Source organism: Xenopus laevis, chromosome 7S, assembly GCF_017654675.1.
Source record: "Xenopus laevis strain J_2021 chromosome 7S, Xenopus_laevis_v10.1, whole genome shotgun sequence".
Classification (NCBI taxonomy): domain Eukaryota; kingdom Metazoa; phylum Chordata; class Amphibia; order Anura; family Pipidae; genus Xenopus; species Xenopus laevis.
Window position 1 is genome coordinate 79937428 of NC_054384.1, and position 26168 is coordinate 79963595.

The 26168-nt window shown below is 38.4% G+C and overlaps 1 protein-coding gene across 5 annotated transcripts in view; it reads right to left on the reverse strand.

Annotated features, from left to right (window-relative positions):
* prkcz.S (protein kinase C zeta S homeolog) overlaps positions 1-26168 on the reverse strand; it is a 133464-nt gene that overhangs the window by 97065 nt on the left and 10231 nt on the right. For all 5 annotated transcript variants that reach the window (XM_018227862.2, XM_018227866.2, XM_018227860.2 and 2 more), the window contains exons 3-5: positions 13613-13734; positions 5797-5886; positions 3163-3213 (exon numbers count right to left, since the gene is read on the reverse strand). In XM_018227862.2, the coding sequence (XP_018083351.1) occupies positions 3163-3213; positions 5797-5886; positions 13613-13734 (263 nt within the window). The remainder of the gene's footprint in view (positions 1-3162; positions 3214-5796; positions 5887-13612; positions 13735-26168) is intronic.

The window sequence follows — 26168 nt, forward strand, 5'->3', positions numbered from 1 at the left end:
AGTATAAACACACCTTTTCTGGCATGGTACCAAAACAATGGTACCACAACAAACCTGCCAAGAGAGGGCCACCCACCTAAACTCACAGACTGAGCAAGGAGGGCATTAATCAGAGAGGCAGCACAGGGATCAAAGGTAACCCTGAAGGAGTTGCAGAGTTCCACAGCAGAGACTGGAGTATCTGTCCATAGGACCACAATAAGCCGTATACTCCATAGAGCTGGGATTTATGGAAGACTGGCCAGAAAAAAGCCATTACTTAAAGTTAAAAATAAGAAGGCACGTTTTGTGTTTAGGCGAGTCCCCAAATGTATAGAGGAAGGTGCTCTGGTCAGATGAGACTAAAATTTAACTTTTCAGCCACCAAGGAAAATGCTGTCTGGTGCAAACCCAACACATCCCATCACACCAAGAACACCATCGCCACAGTGAAACATGGTGGTGGCAGCATCATGCTGTGGGGATGTTTTTCAGCAGCAGGGACTGGGAAACTGGTCTGAGTCGAGGGAAAGATGGATGGTGCTAAATACAAGGATATTCTTGAGCAAAACCTGTGTCAGTCTGCCTGTGATTTGAGACTGGGACAGAGGTTCACCTTCCAGCAGGACAATGAGCCGAAGCATACTACTAAAGCAACACTCGAGTAGTTTAAGGGGAAACTTTTAAATTTGTTGGAATGGCCTAGTCAGAGTCCAGACCTAAATCCAATTGAGAATCTGTGGTCAGACTTGAAGATTGCTGTTCACAAGCAAAAACCATCCAACATGAAGGAGCTGGAGCAGTTTTGCCTTGAGGAATGGGCAGAAATCCCAGTGGCAAGATGTGGCAAGCCAAAAGAGACTTATCCAAAGCGACTTGCAGCTGTAATTGCTGCAAAAGGTGGCTCTACTAAGTACTGACTTTAGGGGTGAACAGTTTGCACGTAAATTAAAAATGCCAGGGGGCGGGAAGACTTTTGCAAGGCACTGTATAATGTATAATGAATTTACACCATTACTTTCTGGTCCCTGAAAAATGTAAAATGGGGGTTCTACTGTAATCAGATCATCATAACACCCAAAGAAGGGCAAACTTTTTCCGACAGGATAATTTTCCTGTCTAAACTGTATCAATTGTTATAATCAAATGGTAGAACTGAAATCAACTCATATAGGGCAGTGCAATTCTGCTCAATGTTTAAGACAACTTATGCAAAAGGAGTGTTGTTTATTCTTCAATGCCCTTGTGGTATGGTATATACATGACATGCAGGAGCATTAAAGGGATACTGTCATGATTTTTATGGTGTAGTTTTTAATTCTAATTTACATTATTTACATTAAAATGCCATATAAAATTGTATTCCTGAACCAACAAGTGTATTTTATTACTTGTAATATTGGTATGTAGGCAGCCATCTCAGGTTATGTTGCCTGATCCTGTGCTTTCAGAAAGAGCCAGTATTTCATGATGGAGCTACTTTCAGGCAGGCTATTGTTTCTCCTACTCAATGTAACTGGAGGAGTCGCAGTGGGACTTGGATTTTTACTATTGAGTGCTATTCTCGTATCTACCAAGGAGCTGTAATCTTGCGTCAAGGAGCTGTTATCTGGTTACCTTCCCATTGTTTGGCTACTGGGGAGGAAAGAGAGGGGGTTGAAATCACTCCAACTTGCAGCGCAGCAGTAAGAGTAATGAAGTTTATTAGGGCAAAAGTCACATGACTGGGGCACCTGGGAAACCGACAATATGTCTAGCCCCAAAATTCAAAATGAAATATAAAAAAAAATCTGTTTTTTTTTTTTTCTTTTTTGCTCTTTCAGTGCAAAATTTTGCTGGATTAGAACTATTAACTGATGGGGTTTGAAAACATGTTTTCCTGCAACAGTGTCCCTTTAAACTAAAAACTAAGGAACATGAGATTATTTATGGCACAAACACAAATACCACTCTCACGTCTGACACTTTGCCTTTTATTAAAGGAGAAGTAAAGCTATGGAAGCATTTTATTGCCAACAGATTAGCTGCAATGGTGCAAGATAGAATGCTATATTTATTCTGTAGAATGTTTTACCATACCTGAGTAAAAAGCTCTCGAAGTTTAGGATAGCAACTGCAGTATTAACATGGTGTGACATCGCTTTTTGCCTGAGTCTCCCCCTGCTCACTTATAGTTCTGGGCTCAGATTACAGCAGAGAAGGGAGGGAGGGGGAAGAGGAGCAAACTGAGCATGCTCACGCCCGGGGCAGGGAGGTTTAAGATGAAGGCAGGAAGTCTGATACAGAAGCCCATGTGTACACAAAAGAAGGAAAGAAATGCAGTGTTTCTTTTGACAGGGGACTCAGAGCAGCACTACTTTGGGGGTTTACTGGTATATTTAGGTGGACCTTTCTGATAAGGCTTATTTAGTTTTAACCTTTCCTGCTCCTTTAAAGGAACAGTAACGTCAAAAAATAAAAGTGTTTTAAAGTAATGCAAATAGAATGCAGTGTTGCCTTGCACTGGCAAAAATGCTGTGTTTGCTTATGAAACACTACTATTGTTTATATAAATAAGCTGCTATGCAGCAATGGGGGCAGCCATTCAAAGGAGAAAAGGCTCAGTTACACAGCAGATAGCAAATAAGCTCTGTCTGTCTAATGGTGTTATCTGTTATCCATTAGTTAACCTGTGCCATATAGCTGTTTTCCAATTTCCGCCATTGCTCCACAGCAGCTTGTTTACATGAACTATAGTAGTGTTTCTGAAGCAAATCAGTTTTACCAGTGCAGGGCAACAGTACATGATATATTTTATTACTTTAAAACACTTACATTTTTTGGTGTTACTGTTCCTTTAAGCCACAGGCTGACCCACACAAGGTAAAGGCACAAGTCAGTCTGTGGCTTAATAAAAGGTAAAGTATCAAAAGTTCGATGTGAGTGTTTTTCCTTTTTTTTCTTGCACTCTGCCAATAAAGCAGCACATATCTGGGTTCAAGATTACACCGTGGGAAAAAAGCATGTTGCCTAGCAACGCCCCTTAACTAGGCAAAGCTCTAGCAGTTTCTGATTTTCATAGTACACAACATCAACACTGAAGTATGTACAGATAAATAGGTATCAGATCCTATGTTACAAAAAAGGAAATCTGCACTTCATAACCCAAACAAACCGTATTAAAGTACATATAAAATTACTCACTGTCTTCTCCAGGGCAAGGCATGCCTGGCTTCTCTGGGATACTGGGAAACACTAAATAAAAGAAGAAATGATTATTACATGCTCTTAATTAAATGGCAGTGAAAAAACTAAAAAATGTACACAAACTATTTATGGCCTCTTTAGAAAAAGAAGTCTTGTGAGTTGGGAAAGGGTCCGCTGTGCTGCGGGCAGCATACCTAATAAGAGTTCGCACCACTCTAAACACAAACTTGGGACACAGGAATTAATTACACAAAAAAAAGAATGAAAGTTTCACTGCTGATGACACAGTAGCTTGGAAACCACAGCAGCTCCTGTAGGTATATGTTACCTTGAGATTTATTTTCCCTGTTTTAATTAAAAGGAGAAACCTTTGCATTTAAACTGTGTTAAAAGTACATACTATTGCGACTTATGCAATTACAAATTATGTTAATATCTATACAGGTATGGGACGTGTTATCCAGAAAGTTCCGGAGCTGGGGATTTCCGAATAATGGATCATTCTGTAATATGGATCTTTAAATCTACTATAAAATCATGAAAACATTAAATAAACCCAATGGGCTGGTTTTGCTTTCAATAAAGATTAATTACCGGTATATCTAAGTTTGGATCAAGTGCAAGGAACTGTTCTATTAGTTAATACAAAGAAAAAGGGAATTATTTTTTAAACATTTTGGATTATTTGGATAAACTTGAGTCAATAGGAGACAGTCTTTGCATAATTCGAAGCTTTCTGGATAACGGGTCTCCGGATAACTGTATAAATTAAAACCAATGACAAAAGTTATTTAGGAATGTAATTGCAGTAGAATGCAGTTCTTGTTTATCCCATTCAGCTCTTTGGTTCTGACTGTTTCTAACTATTTTAGCAGAGGTCAGTTCTCCTCCAGATCTGTTAAGAGCTGGCTTCAGCTCAATTGTATTAGGAGTCAGAACCAGTAGTGCAACCAGACACTATTTTAAATAGGAATTACATTTTAAAATAACATGGTGATTTAGGGTAGGGGCACACAGGGCCATTCGGGGAGATTTAGTCGCCTGGCAACTAATCGCCTCGTTTTTTCGGAGACCAATCTTCCCAAAAGCCTTCCTTCTGTCTTGCGCCGGCTATAATGAAAAGTCGTCTGCAGCATGGCACACGCAGCGTTTCCTATTCCGAAGTCGCCCAAAGTTTCCTCGTGAGGCAACTTCGGAATACAAAGCACCGCGTGTGCCATGCCGCAGGTGACTTTTCATTATAGCCGGCGCAAGACAGAGGGAAGGCGTTCGGGGGGAGATAAATCGCTGCAAAGACGAGGCGATTAGTCGCCAGGCGACTAAATCTCCCCAAATCGCCCAGTGTGCCCCTACCCTAAGATTTAAAAGTAACTTAGAATTCATTTCTAAATAAGATTTTCTTTCTTTCTGCCATTCTAAGCCGCTTTGGGAATAAGTTATAGCAACAGTCCTATTTCCCAAATGAGATGGACTACCCTGTATGCATGTTGTCTGACAACAGGAATAAAAATAATTCATAAATAGATCAGTGGATAGGGCATGTGATCATAAAGTTCAAAATAAACACAAATATATTTACGAATACAATTAGGATATATAATCTTAGTATTGACAACATTCAAGCAGAAAGGACACTGCATATGAATTAGGATAACCTAATTGTGTGATTTGAAGTTTGCTCTAATGCAATACCATAACTGTCAATCTGGGAGTTGTAGAGCAAAACACAGTTTATGGTTAAGTCCACTGTGGCGCTTTCAGTAACCAATAAATGCAAAAGCATCCAAAAATTGCCAGACACTAACTTATATAGTGTACATTAATTGCATACACATGCTTCAGCAAGCACAGCTCGGGCAATAGTTATCTGGAATCACAAACTGTTCCAAAGTGCTTTCAGATTATAATTTAAATATTTTGTGGAAAGAACACAGATTAAAACCAGCCCTTGTGCCATTACCCTTACGACCAAAGATCACTTCCCTTTGCTATGAACGAGAAGCACTATAGTTTGCATTTAATGGGTGATCAGCGCCACTTTCCCATGGAAACGGATAGAAATGTTCCCCACTCTTCAGCAGTGTCATCCTCTGAAATTGAAATTTCCAAAAGGAAAAACTATACCTTCCAAAGTGAACTATTAAGCAATGGATAGTTTATCATATTAAGTAACATATTAAAAATTATTACTAAAACGGAATATATATTTAAATAAATACTGCCCTTTAGTATCTTTTCCCTTGAACCCCCATTTTATGATGGCCTGCATGCTCCCTCAGAGATCACCTGATCAGAAATACTGCAGCAATAACTGTAACAGGAAGAAGTGTGGGAGTAAAAGACTGAACGTTGTCCATTAATGTGATTTAACATGTACATTTTGTTTGTGTGCACTGTGAATCTTCGGATCCTAGAGGGCGGCCCTTATTTCTTAAAATGGCGATGTTCTATTTTTTTGCTACTAAAAAATTATGTTGTTATGGAAATGGGTTATTTACACAAAGCAAGGTTTTAAATAAGACCTGTTTTATGCTATATATTTTTATAGAGACCTAGTTTGTTTGGGGGGTATAGTTTTCCTTTAATATCCTTTTCGTGAAAAGCACATTATAACAGTTATCTAATCTTTACCATGGATGCTGAGGCCTTCTTCCTTGTATATGGAATATAAACGAAAGGCTTCTTCCAGCTCCATTTGGGAAGAAATAGTACATGGATCCCCTGGTAAAAAAAAGAAATAGAAAACAATGCAATTACAATACAAATAAAATACAATATAAACGTGGAATCCAGGGCTTTACTGGCCTAGGTCTAGTTCATCACCAGGGCATTTACTGGCCTATGTCTAGTTCCTCACCAGTGGGCCTTGTACACTCTTAAATCATCCAATACAATGCAGCCATTCATTAGCAAAAATCCTGTATGTCAGAATGAAGCAGCCATCCTAGATCCAGCCATGAGAAAAATAAACTGAGGCCCAACTAAGCAAAATTAACTTCTGTTCTCTTCCTTGCTATGAAGTGCTGGGCCTGCTTTTTTCACAGGAGTGAACTGAATTACAATTTAAATTTCAGTGCCATATAGTTAGAAAAAGCCTGCCTATCCAGCACCAGGAAGGGTGACAAAGTGCAGCAGAAACGTAACTAGAGGGGGGCGGGCCCTGGCGCAGAACGCGCAGCCCTGGCCCGCTTGCACCCCCTGCTCCCCCGGTAGTTCCGCCACTGAAGTGCAGGAAGAGGAGTTCAGGACTGCAGTCACTTTGACATTTAGGGGGTTATTTATTAAGCTCTAAAGTTGAAAATACCATTTTTTCAGAGGAAAAAAATTATATTTTTTTAGTCCGATGAAAATAAGTACTCCAACTCAGACCTGATTTCCTGAGTTATGCAGGGTTTCAGAAAAAATGTAGCTTTCTAATGAAAAACTTTTTCGAGCATAAAATCCTAAAAAAATAATTTGTAAACATGTATTAATAAATGGGGAGGAGAGTCCATGCGGATTTGGTTTGATAATAGCACAGGATGCACTATACAGCTTCTGATTTTAAGAAACAATGGGGCTCATTTATAAACACTCGGCAAATTTGCACCTGGGCAGTAACCCATAGCAACCAATCAGTGATTAGCTTTTTTCAGCCAGCTGCAGGTTGAGCACTGAAAGTAATCATCTGATTGATTGCCAAGGGTTACAACCCAGAAGCAAATTTGCCCACTGTTTATAAATGATCCCCAGTGTTTTTGTTTTATAAACTGTCATGTCGGCATCTATGCTGTCAGATTTAGGCATGCCCTTGTCTCTGACATGAAGAGCATTACTGTCCATCCTACTTGATCCTACTCACTGTCAATTTATTAGGAAAAGAAATGGGTCAGCTCTCATGTGGTTGCTAAACATTTTCTATAGCAAATAAATCAGTTTTCAGAATGGTTTTCAGAAAAAAGATTGATAAAAAAGCTTGATAATCCCCCCTAATGTCGGTCATCAATGTTTCAATTAATGATGTGGGATCAGTATCCTAATGGTACGCTATATCCTTTTATGCTGAGCAGACTGAGAAAGTAAAAAAAAACGCAAGTGTGACAGTATCAAGAATTAGATTTGTGAGCTGTGAGGGTTTTTCTATCTGGGATAAAACTCGAATTTCAAATGTTTAGGTATTTATTAAAAAGTCAAAATGTCAAAAACAGCAGTGGGAAAAAACCCTAATGATCGAGTTCATGTCTCGAAAAAACTTGAATCAATCGAATTTATGTCCCGAAAACTCAAACTTGATTGAGTTTTCAAAAAAACCCTCAAATCAACCAAAAAACTTTGAGCTTTGCCTAGGACAACTCCCATTGACTTCTACATGACCTTGCAACTTTTAGATGGCAAATTTTTACATTTGAATTTACGAGTTTTATTTGTTTAATAATTAACAGACAATCTAGTTTTCGAAAAATATAACTTGAATGTGTGAGTTTGGGTGCACCAAATATTTCTAATTGTGGGAAAAATAAAAATCACATTTAAGCCTTGTATTAGCTGACCTCTCAGCAACCACAAAAAAAAAAAAAAAATATTTTCAGCTTTAATTTGTCTAAATTGCAATGTTTTGAGGAGCAACGTGTGAAAGTTTAAATTAAAGTTTCTTTTTTTTGCTTATAACCCCATTGCATTACAACCATCTACTCCTGCATCTGTTGGTGGGCTGAAAAAATTTAAATGTTATAACGGAAAGATAATATAATGTACTGGTGCCCTGAAAACTGTGGTGTGTTTGCTTTATAAAAAAAAATATAGTTTATATAAACAAGCTGCTGTGTAGCCAGGAGGCAGCCATTCAAGCACAGGATACACAGCAGATAACAGATACGTTCTGAAGAATTCCATTGTATGCTACAGCACTGCCTAGCTGCAGGCAACAACATTTTGGAGCAGGTTTAAGAACAACATTTAACAGAGGGGGAAATCGTTGTCCTGCATGCACTGTCCTAAGCAAGAGGAATGCGACATGGCATGCTTTTTTACTCACCCATCCTCTGAGGCAGATGTCCCACCTCGCTCCTCCCTCCTCAGCTGTCAGCTCTTGCGCCTCACTCGTCAGCAATCCGTCCTGAGTCCTAGCTTCTCCCTCCTCAGTCGTCAGCTCTTGCTCCTCACTCCTCAGGGTGCACATATTCAGCCCTGCGCCCTGATTATAGTTACTTGTGCTTGCCATTTGTTTTAGCCAATAGGCGTTTTAGGTTTTTTAAAGGAGAAGGAAAGGTTAAAACTAAGTAAGCCTTATCAGAAAGGTCCATCTAAATATACCAGTAAACCCCAAAAGTAGTGCTGCTCTGAGTCCCCTGTCAAAAGAAACACTGCATTTCTTTCCTTCTATTGTGTACTCATGGGCTTCTGTATCAGACTTCCTGCCTTCAGGTTAAACCTCATTGCCCTGGGCAAGAGCATGCTCAGTTTGTTTCTCTTCCCCCGCCCCCCTCCCTTCTCTACTGTAATCTGAGCCCAGAGCAGAGAGAGACTCAGGCAGGAAGTGATGTCACACCACGTTAATACTGCAGCTCCTATCTTAAACAAACAGAGAGTTTCTAGAGCTTTTTACTCAGGTATGGTAAAAGATTCTACAGAATAAATATAGCATTCTAGCTTGCACTATTACAGGTAATCTATTGGCAATAAAATGCCTCTGTAGCTTTCCTTCTCCTTTAATTGCAGCAGTCAAATTCGAGCTACAGCTGACGGCTGAGGAAGGAGAAGCTAGGACCCAGGACAGATGGCTGAGGAGGAAGGAGTGAGGAGCGAGGATCTAGGTGGATGGCTGAGGAGGGAGGAGTGAGGAGCAGGTCCTGAAAGCTGAGAAGGGAGGAGCGAGGTGTGACGCCTGCTTTGAGGAGGGGTGAGTGAAAAAGTAGGCTACATTGCATTCCTTTAGCATAGGAGATTGCATACAGGAGATGGATTTCCTCTGACAATGTCCTAATATGTGTTCCATATGCCATAGTAACATAAAGCACACATACTACATAATAAACATTCAAGAAACGTAGGATAATAATGCAACTATAGATTTAGACACAATATTAGTCTTTACAAGTTTTGTTCACTTTCCAAATAGCAGCCCTGTGAGAGGAGTCACAAAACTGTAAACTGTTCTAATTTGATGCAATTCTTATCTTTGTCCCTGCTAAACTAAATCCCAGAGTTTCCTTAAATGCAATGTAATAATTAATACGACAGTTGCTAACATTCCACAGATGCTTCTGAGAAATGTATCAAGTAAAAGAAGCATATTGTAACAGTTCCTAGTCTTTGCTGGATTACTGAGCTGCCAGACAAACACTAGAGAGAGATAGGAACGTTAAAAGCGTAAACATAAATTTTTGAAGAATGGTCAAAAATAAATAATATTAGAAAACAGCTGTAAACACAATCTGAAAAAGGTGTTTGGAACATCCCTTTATTGTCATGGGAGTATGGGTAAACTTCTATTTATTATTTGCACTTGAGGTCCGAAGAGCATTTATCTTAAAAAAAACAAAAACATCTTTGTTATTTGTTTACTGGTGCACAGATCTATGTTTTTCCTGTATATCAGAAATGAGAACAACAAAATACAGCCAAATCAAATATATGATTAAGGAGAATTAATAACACAGTATGCACTATACAGCTGAAGATTTTAAGAAACAATGTCTTTTGTTTTACAAACTGTCCTCTCAGCATCAATGCTGTCCGATTTAGGCATGCCCTTGTCTCTGACATGAAGGCCATTACTGTGCCATCCTACTTGATCCTACTCACGGTCAGTTTATAAGGAAAACAAATGGTTCAGCTCTCATGTGGTTTCTTACCATTTTCTATAGCAAATAAGACAAAGAAAATAAATATGACTGCTGTCTGAACATCTTGATGGTGCATGAGGAGATTTTGCAGTAAAAATGCTCTACCAAGGGTGACAAATCTCTCTAAAATGCCATTCCCTTCACAAACCTTAGAATTCAATACATTACTTGCAGTAAAGTAATTTACTTGCAGTGATTCTAAGGTTAATGACGGGGGATGGCATTTTAGGGAGATTTGTCACCCTTGGTAGAGCATTTTTAGTGCTAGTGCCAAATCTCCCCATGTGTCGGTCACCTTTACAATTACTATGGGCATATTTGCCCAGAGAGGGTGATTTTGTTTCCAGTCCACATACTGTATCTACTTAAAGGAACGGTATCACCAAAAAATGAAAGTGTATCAATGTAATTAAAATAGACACAATATTTGCATATTGCATCCAGGCACATTGAACCAATAAGATGTGCTGTGCCAGCTTCCAGCTGTTTTGTATGTATGTATGTGTATATATATATATATATATTTTATATCTTCAGTATCCGCACTCCAACAACGCAATTGCAGGGGTGCACGGCCAAATATCAATCATATACTCTCAATTTGGAATAAAGCATGCCCAGGCCAGCACTTCCCTTAGTAAATCAAGTGATTTTATTTTTCACACATCACAGGAGCACTGTGATGTGTGAAAAATAAAATCACTTGATTTACTAAGGGAAGTGTTGGTCTGGGAATGCTTTATTCCAAATCGAGAGTATAATATATATATATATATATATATATATAAACAAGGGAAAGTTGTGCTCACCACTAGTTTTTAAAACCATTAGGTGGGGGTGCAATGAGGGTGTGACCACAAAATACATATAGACAAATACAAGATTCCTCTGCACTCAACCCATTATCAATATATTTAAGACAGAGACATTTTGTGCATACTGCTACTGAAAAATGCGTTACCCTTTAAACAAAACAGGGATTGTTTGTCCATATATTGCAATATATTTAAGCTGGCCAACTACGTCAAAGTCATCCCATATCTGGCCAGTCCTACGCTCAATTTTCATTTGATTCATTAAGAATTCTATGGTTTCATTATACATTTTATAAAAGGGACGAATGCGTTTTACCTGCAACTTACTAGCTGCTTTCAAAGTAAAACTCCCAAACTTGGCTGACCTTTTATTAGACACCAGTGGGATCACCTGACTATAGTTGGAGGGGGTGGGAGCTACAACATGGAGCTGGTCACTGCTCTTGTAGAACTATAACAAACAAGGGAAAGTTGTGCTCACCACTAGTTTTTAAAACCATTAGGCGGGGGTGCAATGAGGGTGTGACCACAAAATACATATAGTCAAACATAAGAGTCCTCTGCACTCAACCCATTACCATAGAATTCTTAATGAATCAAATGAAAATTGAGCATAGGACTGGCCAGATATGGGATGACTTTGACGTAGTTGGCCAGCTTAAATATATTGCAATATATGGACAAACAATCCCTGTTTTGTTTAAAGGGTAAGGCATTTTTCAGTAGCAGTATGCACAAAATGTCTCTGTCTTAAATATATTGATAATGGGTTGAGTGCAGAGGAATCTTGTAATATATATATATATATATATATATATATATATATATATATATATATATATATATATATATATATATATATAATATAATTAAATCAAAAAAATGCAGCTCAATCCCTTTTTATTGGGTGCACGTGGGTACGGCTTGATATACAAATTAATAAAAATTTACCCCAGCACTCCAACATATAGCCCCCTGGGAAACCTATTTTTGCACAACTGAACTGTAACTAACACAAAAAGAGACACTTTTAGTTACAAAGTTTGTACAAAGCATGCATTAAATTATTAATTTGTATATCAAGCCGTACCCACGTGCACCCAATAAAAAGGGATTGAGCTGCATTTTTTTGATTTAATTATATTATATATGGGGAGGTGGCGCTCTCCTTGATGCTTGCTCTCCCAACCCCCGCTTAATGGTGTCTTTGGAAGAGATCATGCTAGACAAAGAGAAAAGCAGGTATGATCTTTCTCCCCCAAAGATAATACTTTTTTCACTTAGGATAGGACTGACGCACGGACACTGCCTTGACGGGGCGCGTCAGCTTATGCATGCTTTGTACAAACTTTGTAACTAAAAGTGTCTCTTTTTGTGTTAGTTACAGTTCAGTTGTGCAAAAATAGGTTTCCCAGGGGGCTATATGTTGGAGTGCTGGGGTAAATTTTATTAATTTGTATATATATATATATATATATATATATATATATATATATATATATATATATATATATATATATATATATATATTTATATATATATATATAAAAAAAAAAAATAAGACAGGCCAGCACTTCTGTATTGGAAGCAGCCTATTGGGTTTATTTAGAGGCACATTTGTCAAGGGTCGAATTTTGAATTCAAGGGAGTTTTTATAAACTCCCATGAACTCGAAATTCGACCAATCGAAATTTATTTAAAAGATCTAATTTGCTAAACTCAGATGAATAGGATTGACACGAAAACTTGAATCGAATTTGAATCTAATTCGATTCAAGTTTTTTCTCCAAAAAAACTCAAATGTCAGGAAGGCTGCAAACAACTCCAAATTCATCCCAGGACGCCTCCCATTGACTACAACAAGCAATTCGGCAGATTTTAGGTGGCAAATAATCAAAATTAGAGTTCTTAAAGGGCCAGGGTATGATAAATCTCAAAATTAGAATTAAAAAAAACAAAAAAAAACGAATCAAATTTGAACTATTCCCTAGTCAAATTTGACAGTTTTGGCCATAAAAGTACTCAAAAATTTGAATTTTCAATTCGACCCTTGATAAATCTGCCCCATAATGTTTACATGATTTCTAGCAGAAGACATGAAGATCCAAATTACAAAAAGATCAGTTATCCACAAAACCCCAGTTTCCGAGCATTCTGGAAAACAGGTCTCATACTTGTACTCGTTTTACACATTCTTTCACAATCTTTCTAAGTTATTTGTATATGAATTGAAAGTTCTTGTCTGTCCCCTTCTATTCTCTGCCTTGGTGGCTCTGACTTTTAAAACAAAAGCCAATGGATTAACAGATCTGTCTTGCTGGAGGAGACTGGCTTGTGCAACATTGTTTAAAAAGTAACAACCAGGAGTTAAAGCGATACTGACACATTCATATAAAAATAATGGGAACGTGTCAGTATAAAGTAAAGCCCAGAGTCACTGAAACGGCTCAAAAGGACTTTTAGCTTTGTCGGAGGGTCGGGGGAAACACAGGTTAGCAGGGGCTTTAAGAAAAATGATTCTTTGTGCAGCATTTACTTTACCGACACGTTCCTGTGATTTTTATAGGAATGTGTCAGTATCGCTTTAAGCAAATGTTGCTTTCAATAGCAATTCCATTTGCAAATAACATTCAAAGCAATAACAATTTTTAATAAATTAATATTGAAAAGTTGCTTATAATTGTGTTTTCTTTTATTACACAAGAAAAACATTTTTGGGGTTCACGTGTCCTTTAAATTTCTTGCCAAACAGACCAATGCAGAAGAAAAGAATGTACACCATTGTTTAGACATGATCTATGCTACTACCTTCATCATCAATCCATTTCAATGTGATGGGCTGCCTCTGGTTTAAGTAGCACATTTCTCGCACTTCTTCACACAGTTGCTCATAATTCATCAGTGCTCCCAATCGAGTGATAAGTATGTCTCTGTTAAACACAAAGAAAAGACAATTGATTAAGACATATATATTTACTATTCCGTTGATATTACTGCCTTGTGTGTATTCGCTCGGCAACTTGCTGGGTTTAAGTTCTTTGGGTTTTAAAACATTTAAAAGTCAATGAAAAAGACAAGCAGTCACAAGAACATACACAGAAGTAAAAGAAAAGAGCAAACAATATAAAGTGCACATACATTATGACTATATTTGTACAGACACATTTTTAGCCATAACTATCGTGAAACTGACAAAAACAAAGGGTTGGGGGGAAAAAGGTTAAAGGTTGATCAAAAGTAAACAAACCTAACCTCGGACAATGCATTGTGGAAGAGGAACAGCTTTTTCATAGTTTAGGCCCTGGTTCCATTGATATCAAACCTGAAGGCTACAGCGTACAATAACAATTTCTGTCATGACGTTTTTCTGCTTTTCTCCTATTTCAGAACAATCACACATGCATACATAAAGAGTTTGAGTAAAAGGACTTGACTGGCCTTCACTGAGCTATTGGAACTAAAGCTCCAATTATGAGCCAGGCCTGATGCCAACACTGATTGAACATCAAACTATTTTTTTTTTGAACAGTGATTAAAAAGACCACAAGGACAGAAACAGAGAAGTCATCAAATAAATGGTACAACATAGCACTAAAAGAACAAAATAAAACACAGTAAAACAATACAACCCAGTACTGTTGTTCATTCCATGGGTTATGAAAATAAGCTGTTGCAATTTCCCCTTAAAAAATGAATTTTGCAGCAGCTTTCACATGTTTTTCTGAAATAAACAATGTTCTGCCTCATATAGTTCATTTGGATTGGCCCTACAGCTTGGATTGGTGGGGGAAAGTTATAACCAATCTTAAAAAAGTGTCAACCGGAAAACAGAAATAAATTTCTTTTACCAAATACATTGTTGCTAACACTGCCCTGTCCTTTGCTAACTTGGGCAAAAAAATAAAAAAAACAAAAACACCACATAATAGCACAACATATAAAAAAACTTCCAAAGAGCTACAGAGGTCAATATGTGCTCAATTTGTTTGAACTTGACTACGCTTACAGTGACTTATTTTGCATCGGTACATATTTCCCTGCAGGAATACAATCATCACATATGGCTGTAATGTACTCTGTATCGGACTGATGTTTATAAATTATTTTTAAAGTTACTTTAAACTGGGTAGTAGTGCTAAAACAACATTAAAAATATGCAAACACACACAAAAAGCATGGTAAATTACCGTATATACTCGTGTATAAGCCGAGTTTTTCAGCCCCCAAAATATGCTGAAAAACTCAACCTCGGCTTATATTCGGGTCAAGCGCAAAAACAGTCGCCGGCATCTAAGAATAGTCGCCAGCATCTAAGAATAGTCGCCGGCGCCTAAGAATAGTCGCAGGCTTCCAAGAATAGTCGCCGGCGTCCAAGAATAGTCTCCAAGAATATTCGCCGGCATCCAAGAATGGTTACCGGCATCCAAAAACGAGACGCCGGCACCCAAAAACGAGACGCTGGCAGATCCAATGGGAGCAGAAACCCTCAATTTTTTGATTGAAACTTACCAGAAGCTGCTGCATTTCTCACCCTAGGCTTTAAGCTTTCCCAGTTTTTGGAAGTAAAATTAGGTACCTCGGCTTATACTCGGGACGGCTTATACTCGAGTATATACGGTAGATAACATTTTATAGTGAAATCCCTTATTTCATACTAAAAAAAATCATAAACACTGGTATAGGACCGGTTATTCAGAATGCTCCGGACCTGGGGGGTTTTCAAAAAAGGAGTCTTTTTGTAATTTCACTATCGTGAAAATAAAATGATCCAGATGGACGGAGCATCACTCCAGAAATCTGCATACTTCTCACCTTTAAATCATATATTTTTGTAAAGTACACATTCTAACACATGAAAAATAGGTACAGATGTCTTTGTATTCCAAATGACCAAACTGCAAAGCTTTGCTAAATTTAGCAGTGATTTATTACATTTTCGAATAAAATTATTGCAATTTTCCCCAATTATTTCACCAAATTTCTTCCACAGAAAGCTAAAACATCCTAAATAAGGCTTAAACATATCTTAGTTGGAATCAAGTATAAGGTACAGTTTTATTATTACAGAAAAAGGAAATCATTTTTAAAATTTTGGATTATTTGGATAAAATTGACTCTGTTGGAGACAGCCTTTCCATTATTCGGAGCTTTCCAGATAACGGATCCCATACCTGTATATAAACATCAAAAAACTATTCCTCTAGTAGTTACAACTACATGGCAGGGATGCTGAAACCAATAAAGGCCACAGTAAACAAGGCACACTCAAAGCAAATAAAGTAGTAAAGCAAAGGCTTTGTTGACAAATTAGACTGGAATTTAGAGTTTACTCAGCCCATAACATGCCTTGAGCTGCCCAGGGACCACACAAAATCCTTAGAAAGCCATATACAGCAACTGAATCTAGACAGCCTTGTTCCATATACAAACAACCTACATAATCAAACTGTATTTACTATGAGGGGTATAACATACCAGCTAAGGTCAATAAGAAAGAACTCTCATGAATCTGTATTTTCATGAGAGAACAAAGCGGCAAATAATGTAAAAATAGGTTGGCCGTTTATTCCTAATTTTATTTACAGAAAAACAAATGTGGTTGATTAGAGTTATTGTTATTTTTAGGAAGTTCCCTGGAAACTAGAATTATCTGACATTTTGAATAAAACTGGAGGGAATAAACACAAGTTTCTCACTTCTAATTTAAGAGGTGTAACAGCATATCGAATCAGGTGAAATGAAGGATATAAACAAGAAGTGAAGAGGCATTTCCAGTTTTACTATCCAGCACTAAGTTCAAGATCAATGTTTCACTCTTGCCTGTTGCCAAAAATGTATTTTTCTGCCAACTGACAAACTACAAATTAGAAAAAGTATAACAACCAAAATGTTAAATAAATATATAATCTTTTTTGCTCTAGTTCAGCTAAGCTTTCTTATCACTTTCAATTAAATCCAACCATAAGCACCATTATTAGCAAGCAGTGCTTTAAGATTAAGTGCACACGCTAAGATTCGGAGAGATTTAGTCGCCTGGTGACTAATTGCCTTTTCTTCGGGCGACTAATCTCCCGAAAAGGCCTTTTCGGGGAGATTAGCTGCCCGAAGAAGAGGTGATTAGTCGCAGGGCTACACAATCTCCCCGAATCTTGTGTGTGCCCGTGCCCTAAATATGAGTCTTTCAGATAAAGAGAAATTGTTTGTATAGGTATGAGACCTGTTATCCAGAATGCTCAGGACTTGGGGTTTCCAGATAAGGGATTTTTCTGTAATTTGGATCTCCATATCTTAAAGGGGCTGTTCACCTTCCAAACACTTTTTTTCAGTTGTTTTCAGATTGTTCCCCAGAAATAAAGACTTTTTTCAATTACATACCATTATTGATTTTTTATTGCTTTTCCAAAATCTGAGTTTAAAGTTGGATGTCCCTGTCTCTGGTGTTTGAGTCTGGCAGCTCAGTAATTCAGGTGCAAACTCTAAACTGTTACAATTTTGCAACATTTAGTTGATACATTTATCTTTAGCATCTCTGGAGTATTAGCAACTATTGTATCAATTCTAACAGCCGCCTGTAATGAAACTCAGAGATTCTACTCAGCAGGGACAAAGATAAGAAATGTATCAACTACATGTATCAATTAAGAACAGTTTAGGGGGTCTGCGACCCCCCCTCCCAGAGCTGTTTTAGAAGGTGAAAAAAGACACGTTACACTTACACTATTACAATATTAAAAAAATGGTGACACATAGTAAATAGAAAGTAATTGGAAAACGTCGTTATTTCTGGTGATCTACCAGAAAACAACTAGTTGAAGGTGAACAACCCCTTTAAGTCTACTAGAAAATTATTTAAACATTAATTAAATCCAATAGGATTGTGTTGCTTCCAATAAGGATTAATTGTATCTTAGTTTGGATCTAGTACAAGGTACTGTTTTATTACTACAGAAAAAAAGGAAATAATTTTTAAAAAATTTGAATTATTTGATTATAATGGAATCTATGGGAGAAGACATTACCGTAATTCTGAGCTTTCTGGATAACAGGTTTCCGGATAACGGATCCTATACCTGTACCAAGTCTTATAAGACATGGGACTCAATTATAAATCCTGGGCAAATATGCAACTGGGCATTAAACATGGCAACCAGCCAAAGGTTTGCTTTCATTGTTTAACCTGCCTGAAAACCTGAAAAGAACCAGTAACTGATTAGTTGCTATGGGTTACTGCCCAGGTGCAAATTTGCCCAGTGTTTGTAAATGAGCCCCACTGTGAAAACAATTTGCTGTATTAGGTGGTACATTTTCACAGTTAAAGAGCAAGTCAAGAGAATTGTTCCTAAATTGAAACTGTTCAAGTCTGGCAGGCCTCACACAAAATATTTTGTGATAATATTGTTCAAGAGTATATCTTAGAACCTTGCGAAAGTTTTTAGACCCTTGAACAATTCTCTCTTTATGCAGAATGAGTATGAATTTGGCACCTTGGTAAAACAGACATGAAAAACAATCAGTATTACAAAACCACATGACAAAGAACATCATGCACAAATATTGAGACCCTTACTAAAAGTGTAGCATTAGGATGAACCCCTAGGAACATGAGCAAGTGTCACAGAAGTGTGCTTAGAAGAGTACGAACCATTTGTAGAGGGACAATCCATTACAGAATCGGTCCTGTAGCTCTAAAACCTATATTCTAAGCATCTAGAACATCATTGAATATACTGCGCAGTACTGCCTGGTTTTTGGAAGCGATGTCCAGGCAAAAACAGGACATTAAAATTAATGACGCAGAGATCAGCCAATCGACACATCATCAGGCCCGCCCTCGATTTCACCAGTCACACCCCCGACCAGTTTCCCCAAACGGAAAAGGTGGCAACCCTAGTGCCCAGGCTGTAATCGAACACTGTTTTATAAATGTAACTGGATTATGAATCATTATATTATGCATTTAAAGGAGACCTGTCAACCTAAGAAATCATTCCAATCCCATTCTATTCTATTAGTTGAGCAAAATAAACATCAGTCTTAGAATTCAAAATCACAGCAAGCAGGCAGGCCCCATGTTGTGGAAACGGTTATTACATCATCCCAAAGTGGAATGGAGCACCTGATCTGCATACAAAATAAAATTCAATAATTAAAGAGGAAAGTGCAGAATGGAAACAAAGTGATTGCTATGCCACAGGAGCAGAGCAATATACGACTATCAGATGACATAATAGGCATGAATGTTTTAATTAAAAAAAATTGGGGTTTTATGTTTAAATTATAAAAAATATTTTTTATTATACTGACTATTATACCTGACTGTATGCAATGAAATTCCCCCTTCGTTTACTCGCTGTGACTGCTGCAGATATGAATCTCTACATGGTCACCGGCTGTTCTACAGGGAAATAAACAAAGCTGCTTGAGTTATAAGAAGTCCCTCCCCCTTATCATTTGAAAGTATGGTCCTTTCCCTGCAGAGCAGTTAGGGACAGTCTGAAGTTTCCTTTCCTCAGCAGTCAGAACAAGTAAATGAAGGGAGAATTTCACTGCATACAGTCAGATTTCTTATAAAAACAGTAGACATTTTTTAATTAAAGTATATTGGAGATAGGTTTCTTTTTCATTACAGAAAGTAAAAATGGGATTTTATTTTTTTGCATTTATATCCCCTTTAAGCCCTTGTTAAGATTAGATAAACATTTGGGAACAAATATATGACCGAAAAAACTGATAAATTATCCCTAAAAAACAACTTAGCCCACGACAGGGCATCACATTGACTTCACAATTTGCATTCAAGTATCTTTTTTAGACCTCTGGAGTTATTTTTGATGCAAAGCTACACATATAACGAGGAGACAAAGCTTCGACACATTGTGATGTGTGTGTGCATGCCACCGAATATCTCACACCTTCAGCAGAATTCCAGAGCTGATCACTGGAGCATGTCAGGCAAAGCAGGGAGGGGGAACTATAACAATCAAATAGATAGCATGCACAACTAATTTTTTTTAAAAAAATGCTATTCGTTTGCATTCACAAAGGCAAAGTCGATCAAAAGATATTTTTAGACATAGGCCTTTGGAATCCAACAGTATTGGTGTGAAAGCTAGAGAGGGGGATGCGCCGAATCCACTTTTTTGGATTCAGCCGAACCCCCGAATCCTTTGCGAAAGATTTGGCTGAACACCGATCCAAATCTGAAATTGCATATGCTAATTAGGGGTGGGACGGGGAAAATTTTTTTTTACTTCCATGTTCTGTGACCCACATCTTCTTCTTAAAGCAGCGACCCCCTTTGTCGGAGGTCATGGCAAAAAAAAAAAAACCTGTGGCACATGCGTACAAACGCGGCGCCACGCGCATGCGCACAGATGCAGCACCGTGCGCATGTGCACAGGCACATCACCAGCATGGCAGGGGGGCCGGAGGGGGCCTTGGGCCAGTAGCCCTGGGCGCCCCAGTCCGACCCTGATTACATACACCCCCCAATGGTTTTAAATCCGCAGGGTCTCTAATGTGTATCTCTATTGCCCAGGGCCAGGCCAAGCCAACCTGGGGCCTTAGTCAACACGGTCAGACTCCCCCATCACCCCCACTATGTGCAAGCAAGCAAACGTTCACACGCCACAGCAGAGGATAGAGCGGCAGAGGGGAGGACGGGGAGAATGACAGAAGGGAGATGAGGGATGGCAGAACAACAGAAGGGAGGGGAGAGTGACAGAGGGCGAAGCAGAAGACACTTTAACAGGTACCTCCCCATCGCCCCACTATCATTGTGAGACAGCCAATTGCCTCTTCTGCCCACCCCTGGTCCCGGCTCTGCTAAAGCTCTATTAAAGGGGTGGTTCACATTTAAGTAAACTTTTGATATGTTATAAAATGGTCAATTCTAAGCAGCTTTTCATTTGGTCTTCATTATTGATTTTTAATTATTTGCCTTTTTCTTCTGACTCTTTCAAATAGGGGTCACTTCTAAAAAAAAAATGCCCTGTAAGGCTACACATTTATTGTTATTGCTACTTTTTATCACTCATTTTTATTACTCTGTCTTTCCTAGTATCCTATTCAAAACAGTGAATGGTTGGTAAGGTAATTTGGACCATAGCAACCAGACTGCTGAAATTGCAAACTGGAGAGCTACTGAATAAAAAAAAACAAATAACTCAAAAAGTACAAATAAATTCTCTCAGACTTTCACTCCCTACACAGGCCCGGATTTGCGGCAAGGCCGCATAGGCCCAGGCCTAGGGCGGCAAAAAAATAGGGGCGGCATGCCGCCCAGCCGCACTATGGGGACGCGTGCGTCCCCATTCAATTACAGCCGCTGCGCCGGCGTTTTTTCGCCGGCGCGCTGGGAAGGGGAGGTGGGCGCTAGGACCGCACGGCCGCCTGGTCGGACCGCGCGGCCTAGGGGCGCCCCACATTGAAATCCGGCACTGTCCCTACATCATACTAAAAGTTAAAGGAACAGTAACACCAAAAAATGGAAGTATTTTTAAGTAAATATAATGTAGTGTTGTGCTACACTGGTAAAACTGGTGTGTTTGCTTCAGAAAGACTACTATTATTTATTTAAACAAGCTGCTGTGTAGCCATGGGGGCTGCTATTCAAGCTGGAAAAAAGGAGAAAAGGCACAGGTTAAACAGCAGATAACAGATAAGCTCTGTTATATATAATTGGATTCTTCTACTTATCTGTTATCTATGAAATATCCTGTGCTTGAATAGCTGCCCCCATGGCTATATAAACCATAGTTGTGTTTCTGAAGCAAACATGCCAGTTTTACCAGTGCACAGCAACACTACATTAGGGTCATTCCTTTGGCGTTACTGTTTCTTTAACTCAAAGATAAACACTCTCTTTAATAATACTGGTACCTGTATAGGATTTTTATCCGGAATGCTTGGGACCTGGGTTTTTCCAGAAAAGGGATCTTTCTGTAATGTGGATCATTCAAACATAAATAAACCCAGTAGGTTTGTTTTGTCACCAATATGGATTCATTCTAACTTTACACTTTACTTTACACTCTTACTTTCTATCAAATACAAGATACGGTTTTATTATTATAAAAAAAACTGATAAATAATTTTTAACAATTAAAATTGTTTGCTGAAAATGGGCTCTTTAAGAGATGGCTTCTGGATTAAGGGGTTCCTGATAAGGGATACCAGGCTCTACTGTACTGTTAGAAATATATTCTAATGCAATATACCTTGTAATACAAAAACTAGGCAAGTAAAACAAGAAACTGATAAAGCTAAGGCTTACAAAACAAATCACACGTGATGTTAACACACCTACACAGTCATACAACCTTGACCTTTAACTTGAGATAAAGGATTTCTTTAATGCAGCAAGAGGTAAAGAAAAATGGTTGCATTGTAAAAGGATGACACATTTCACTGTAACTAATGGCTAATAAAATAGCAATGTGACTACATCCCTGTAAAAGCCAGGATAACATTCTTGCAGGATTTGAAATTCCGAAGAGCTCCACCTGCACTCTCAGAAATTATAAGAGCTAGGCATACAACCAGTTATTTCCGTTTCCTTCAGTCTAATGCAGGTTCGTCAAGAACATGTATTACTTAAAATATGATTAGACAGGTGGGTTAAGCAACAGTACTATTTTTCAATTAAAGCAGAAATAAATAAGCATTTAATATTAGCTTCATCTCATGCTCCAGAATTTATTTAATATTTAGAAAGTTCCTTGTTTTCATGAGTTACATTCATAATAATTTCCATTTCAGCATTAGTTCCCCTCTAATGATCAGTGATTGGTAATTATTATCAGTGTATATTAGTTATATTAAAGTAGGAAAAGTCCTTATAAAATCAACAGGCGAGGAAGAATACACTGGGGTGTGTGGAGCTCTAAAAACTGACAATTCCAATCCCAGAGGGTAGGGCCAGATGATCCTTATGAAAGTCAGTTCTCCACCTACGGAGAATCCACTACCCTGCTGCTCCCCTTGGCTTTCTAACTAGAAACATGTCACGAAATGCAAAATGTGTTTCGGCAAAGATATGCGCTGCATGTGTCTGCACCAGAGCAGGAACAATGGTTCCCGGTAAAGGGTAGAGCAGGAGCAGAAGAGCAGCAGGGCAGCAGATTCTTGGCCTGCGGAGAAACGCAAGCAGAGATCCGACATCGTCTAGCCCTAGCCAAAGTGTATTTGTGTATTGTTAACATTGGGCTAATGTACAAAATACATAAAATATGAAAAAAATATGTTACACAATCCATTGGATATCAGTATGCACAATTATTCTTTGTACAACACTTTGTTTTATAGGTGTTTGCATTTGCAAGTAATTCTCAAACACACACTAACAGGGGTAGGCAACCCGCGGCTCTTCATCCTGCTTGCTGCGGCTCAGGGTAGGACTCCACGAGCGTTTTCAGTGTAATCCGACATGCTGCAGAAAAACGCAGGCGTCAAGTCGGATGCGATGGAAATAAGGTAAGTAATCAAATTGTCAGATGGTGTCACAGCGTTGATCAGACGAGACACGACTGCTCAGCGTGCAGCGTCTGCATCCGACAGTCGTGTCGGATCAACGCTGCGAAACCATGGGGGTGTCTATATATTATACAGTTACTGTCTGTGTGTATATGATATGGGGGTGCCTATATATTATACAGTTACTGTCTGTGTGTATATGATATGGGGGTGTCTATATATTATACAGTTACTGTCTGTGTGTATATGATATGGGGGTGTCTATATATTATACAGTTACTGTCTGTGTGTATATGATATGGGGCAGGGGTGCTTCGCCAATGAGGCAAGTTGAGGCTGTCGCCTCAGGCGGCAGCACCCCACTAGGTACCAGGGGCAGCAAAAATGCTGCTCCTGGTACTTCAAGAGCGAATTTCTGGGGGAGGGGGGGCAGCAGCAACTGCTGCTGCCTCAGGCGGCGGAGGGGCCAGGATCGCCCCTGCATCCGACAATGCGATTACTTACCTTATTTCCATTTTTCCGCAGCACGTCGGATTGCGCCGAAAATGCTCGTGGAGTCCTACCCTCAGTCTTGCAGCTTTGCCTGTCACGTCGTCTATACAGCTCTCGCACCTGCTGGCGGCTTCTTGTGTGTGTGACCACGGTAAGCTAATGGTTAGTTTACAGCGGTCACACACTCTGGAAGCCGCCAGAAGGTGTGAGGACTGTATAGATGTCCTAGGAGTGACAGGCAAGACCGAGCCGCAGCAAGATGATTCATCATTCATCCTTACTGTGGTCACACACTCAAGACGAGAGAGAAGATCAGCATGGAGTCACATTAAACAGATGAGAACACTAGCATTTAATAGGGCTATTCACTGTTTAATTTATTTCAAAGTAGGCCTGCACATACACACTGCACTTTTGTTTGTTGTATTCTGTTGTAACAGTTAAAATTAAAAAAAGGTTAAAACTTTTAAAAGTTTATAAGCTGTGTTATGTTTTGCGGCTCCAGACTATTTTTCTTTAGTGGAACAGGGGGCAAAATGGCTCTTTTGATAGTAAAGGTTGCTGACCCCTAAACTAGTCTATAAGAAAGACATTAACAACTAATAAAGCAGTAATTATGTCTAAACACAAGCCAAAAATGAATTGCAATGTTCCTATTTTTAACATGAAGCATGCATTTGTCAGCTGTTCCCATAAAGAGAGTTGAAAATTTAAAAAAATAAATAAATAAATAAAAAGCATTTGTATACAAGGAAGGACAGCTGTACGTCTGATACAATGCGTACACTGGGTCTTTTGTACTCTTGCTGCTGGATCTACAGGAAATCAAAAGGACTCAATGAAAATTAATTACAAGTTTCGTAAACAACAGGAATAAAATGCTCTCAGAAAATTATTTTTTTTTCCAGACTGCAAAGTATTTTAGATAACAGGAGATAAAATCACATACTGCAGCCTATGGTTAGCAATTGCAGTTTCCACATACTTTAAAGGAAAACTGTACCCCCAAAATCAACACTTAAGCAACAGATAGTTTACATCATATTAAGTGGCATATTAAAGAATCTTACCAAACTGGTCTATATATTTAAAGTAAATATTGCCTTTTATATCTCTTGCCTTGAACCCCCATTTTGTGATGGTCTGTGTGCTGCCTCAGAGATCACCTGACCAGAAATACTGCAGCTCTAACTGTAACAGGAAGAAGTGTGGAAGCAAAAGACAGAACTCTGTCTGTTAATTGGCTCATGTGACCTAACAAGTATGGTTTGTTGGTATGTTTGTGAGCACAGTGAATCGTACGATCCCAGGGGGCGGCCCTTATTTTTTAAAATGGCAATTTTCTATTTATGATTACCCAATGGCATATACTATTAGAAAAGTATATTTTTATGAAAATGGTTTATTTACATGAAGCAGGATTTTACATATGAGCTGTTTTATACAATATCTTTTTATAGAGACCTACATTGTTTGGGGGGGTATAGTTTTCCTTTAAAAGGGCTCCTGAAGTTTAAGAATCAAGAAAAAATTATAACCTTTTCCAAAGAGCTGCTAGAACAGTCTAAAATGATCTTGTTCCAGCACAAAGGCAAAGCATATTACATTATCTGCATGCTGTAAGTGTAATAACATTCATGTAACGGACTTTCAAAGCACTTCTCATACTTTTTTTGTTTTCATTATATTAGCAGTACAAGCCGTTCCCAGGGTTACATACGAGATAGGGACTGTAGGTTTGTTTAAGTTGAATTTGAAGTTGAAACATATACATTTACTTATTAAATCAACTTAGACATATTTATGTTTACCTTTCTGTGCTCTGCAGTAGACAACACACACTAGAGGGGATTGGGGCAGGTGGTTTATTAAAGCTAAATGCTAATAAAAGTCAAGTATGTTACTGCAATAGCCCTGTCTGTAAGTGTGAGCTGTATATAAGTTGGGTGTATGTAACTCGAGGACTCCCTATATTAAACATTGCTAATACAAAGCTTTTCAACAGCAACTTGGCACTGTTGCATTACCAATATAACAAAAACTAAAAATAATTTTAAAAATGAATGTAAATTGCAAGCATAAGTGTACAGTTTTCCATTATTATTTTTGGGGAGGGAGACTTTAGAACCCCTTCAAGAAGTTTGTAATTTCAAGACAGGAGAAGCCATGGGGTCTTAAATTAATGCTGGTACAATGCCAATAAGCTCAAAAACATGGTTAATTCTTATCAACCTTTCAATAGGTCTTCCTTTTTCATAGTTTTTGGATGATTTGCCTTCTTCTTTTGTGTCTTTCCATCTTTCAAATAGGGGTGACTGACCCCATTTAAAAATAAATGCTCTGTAAGACTAACGATTTATTGTTATTGCTGCTTTTTGCTACTCATAGGGATGCACCA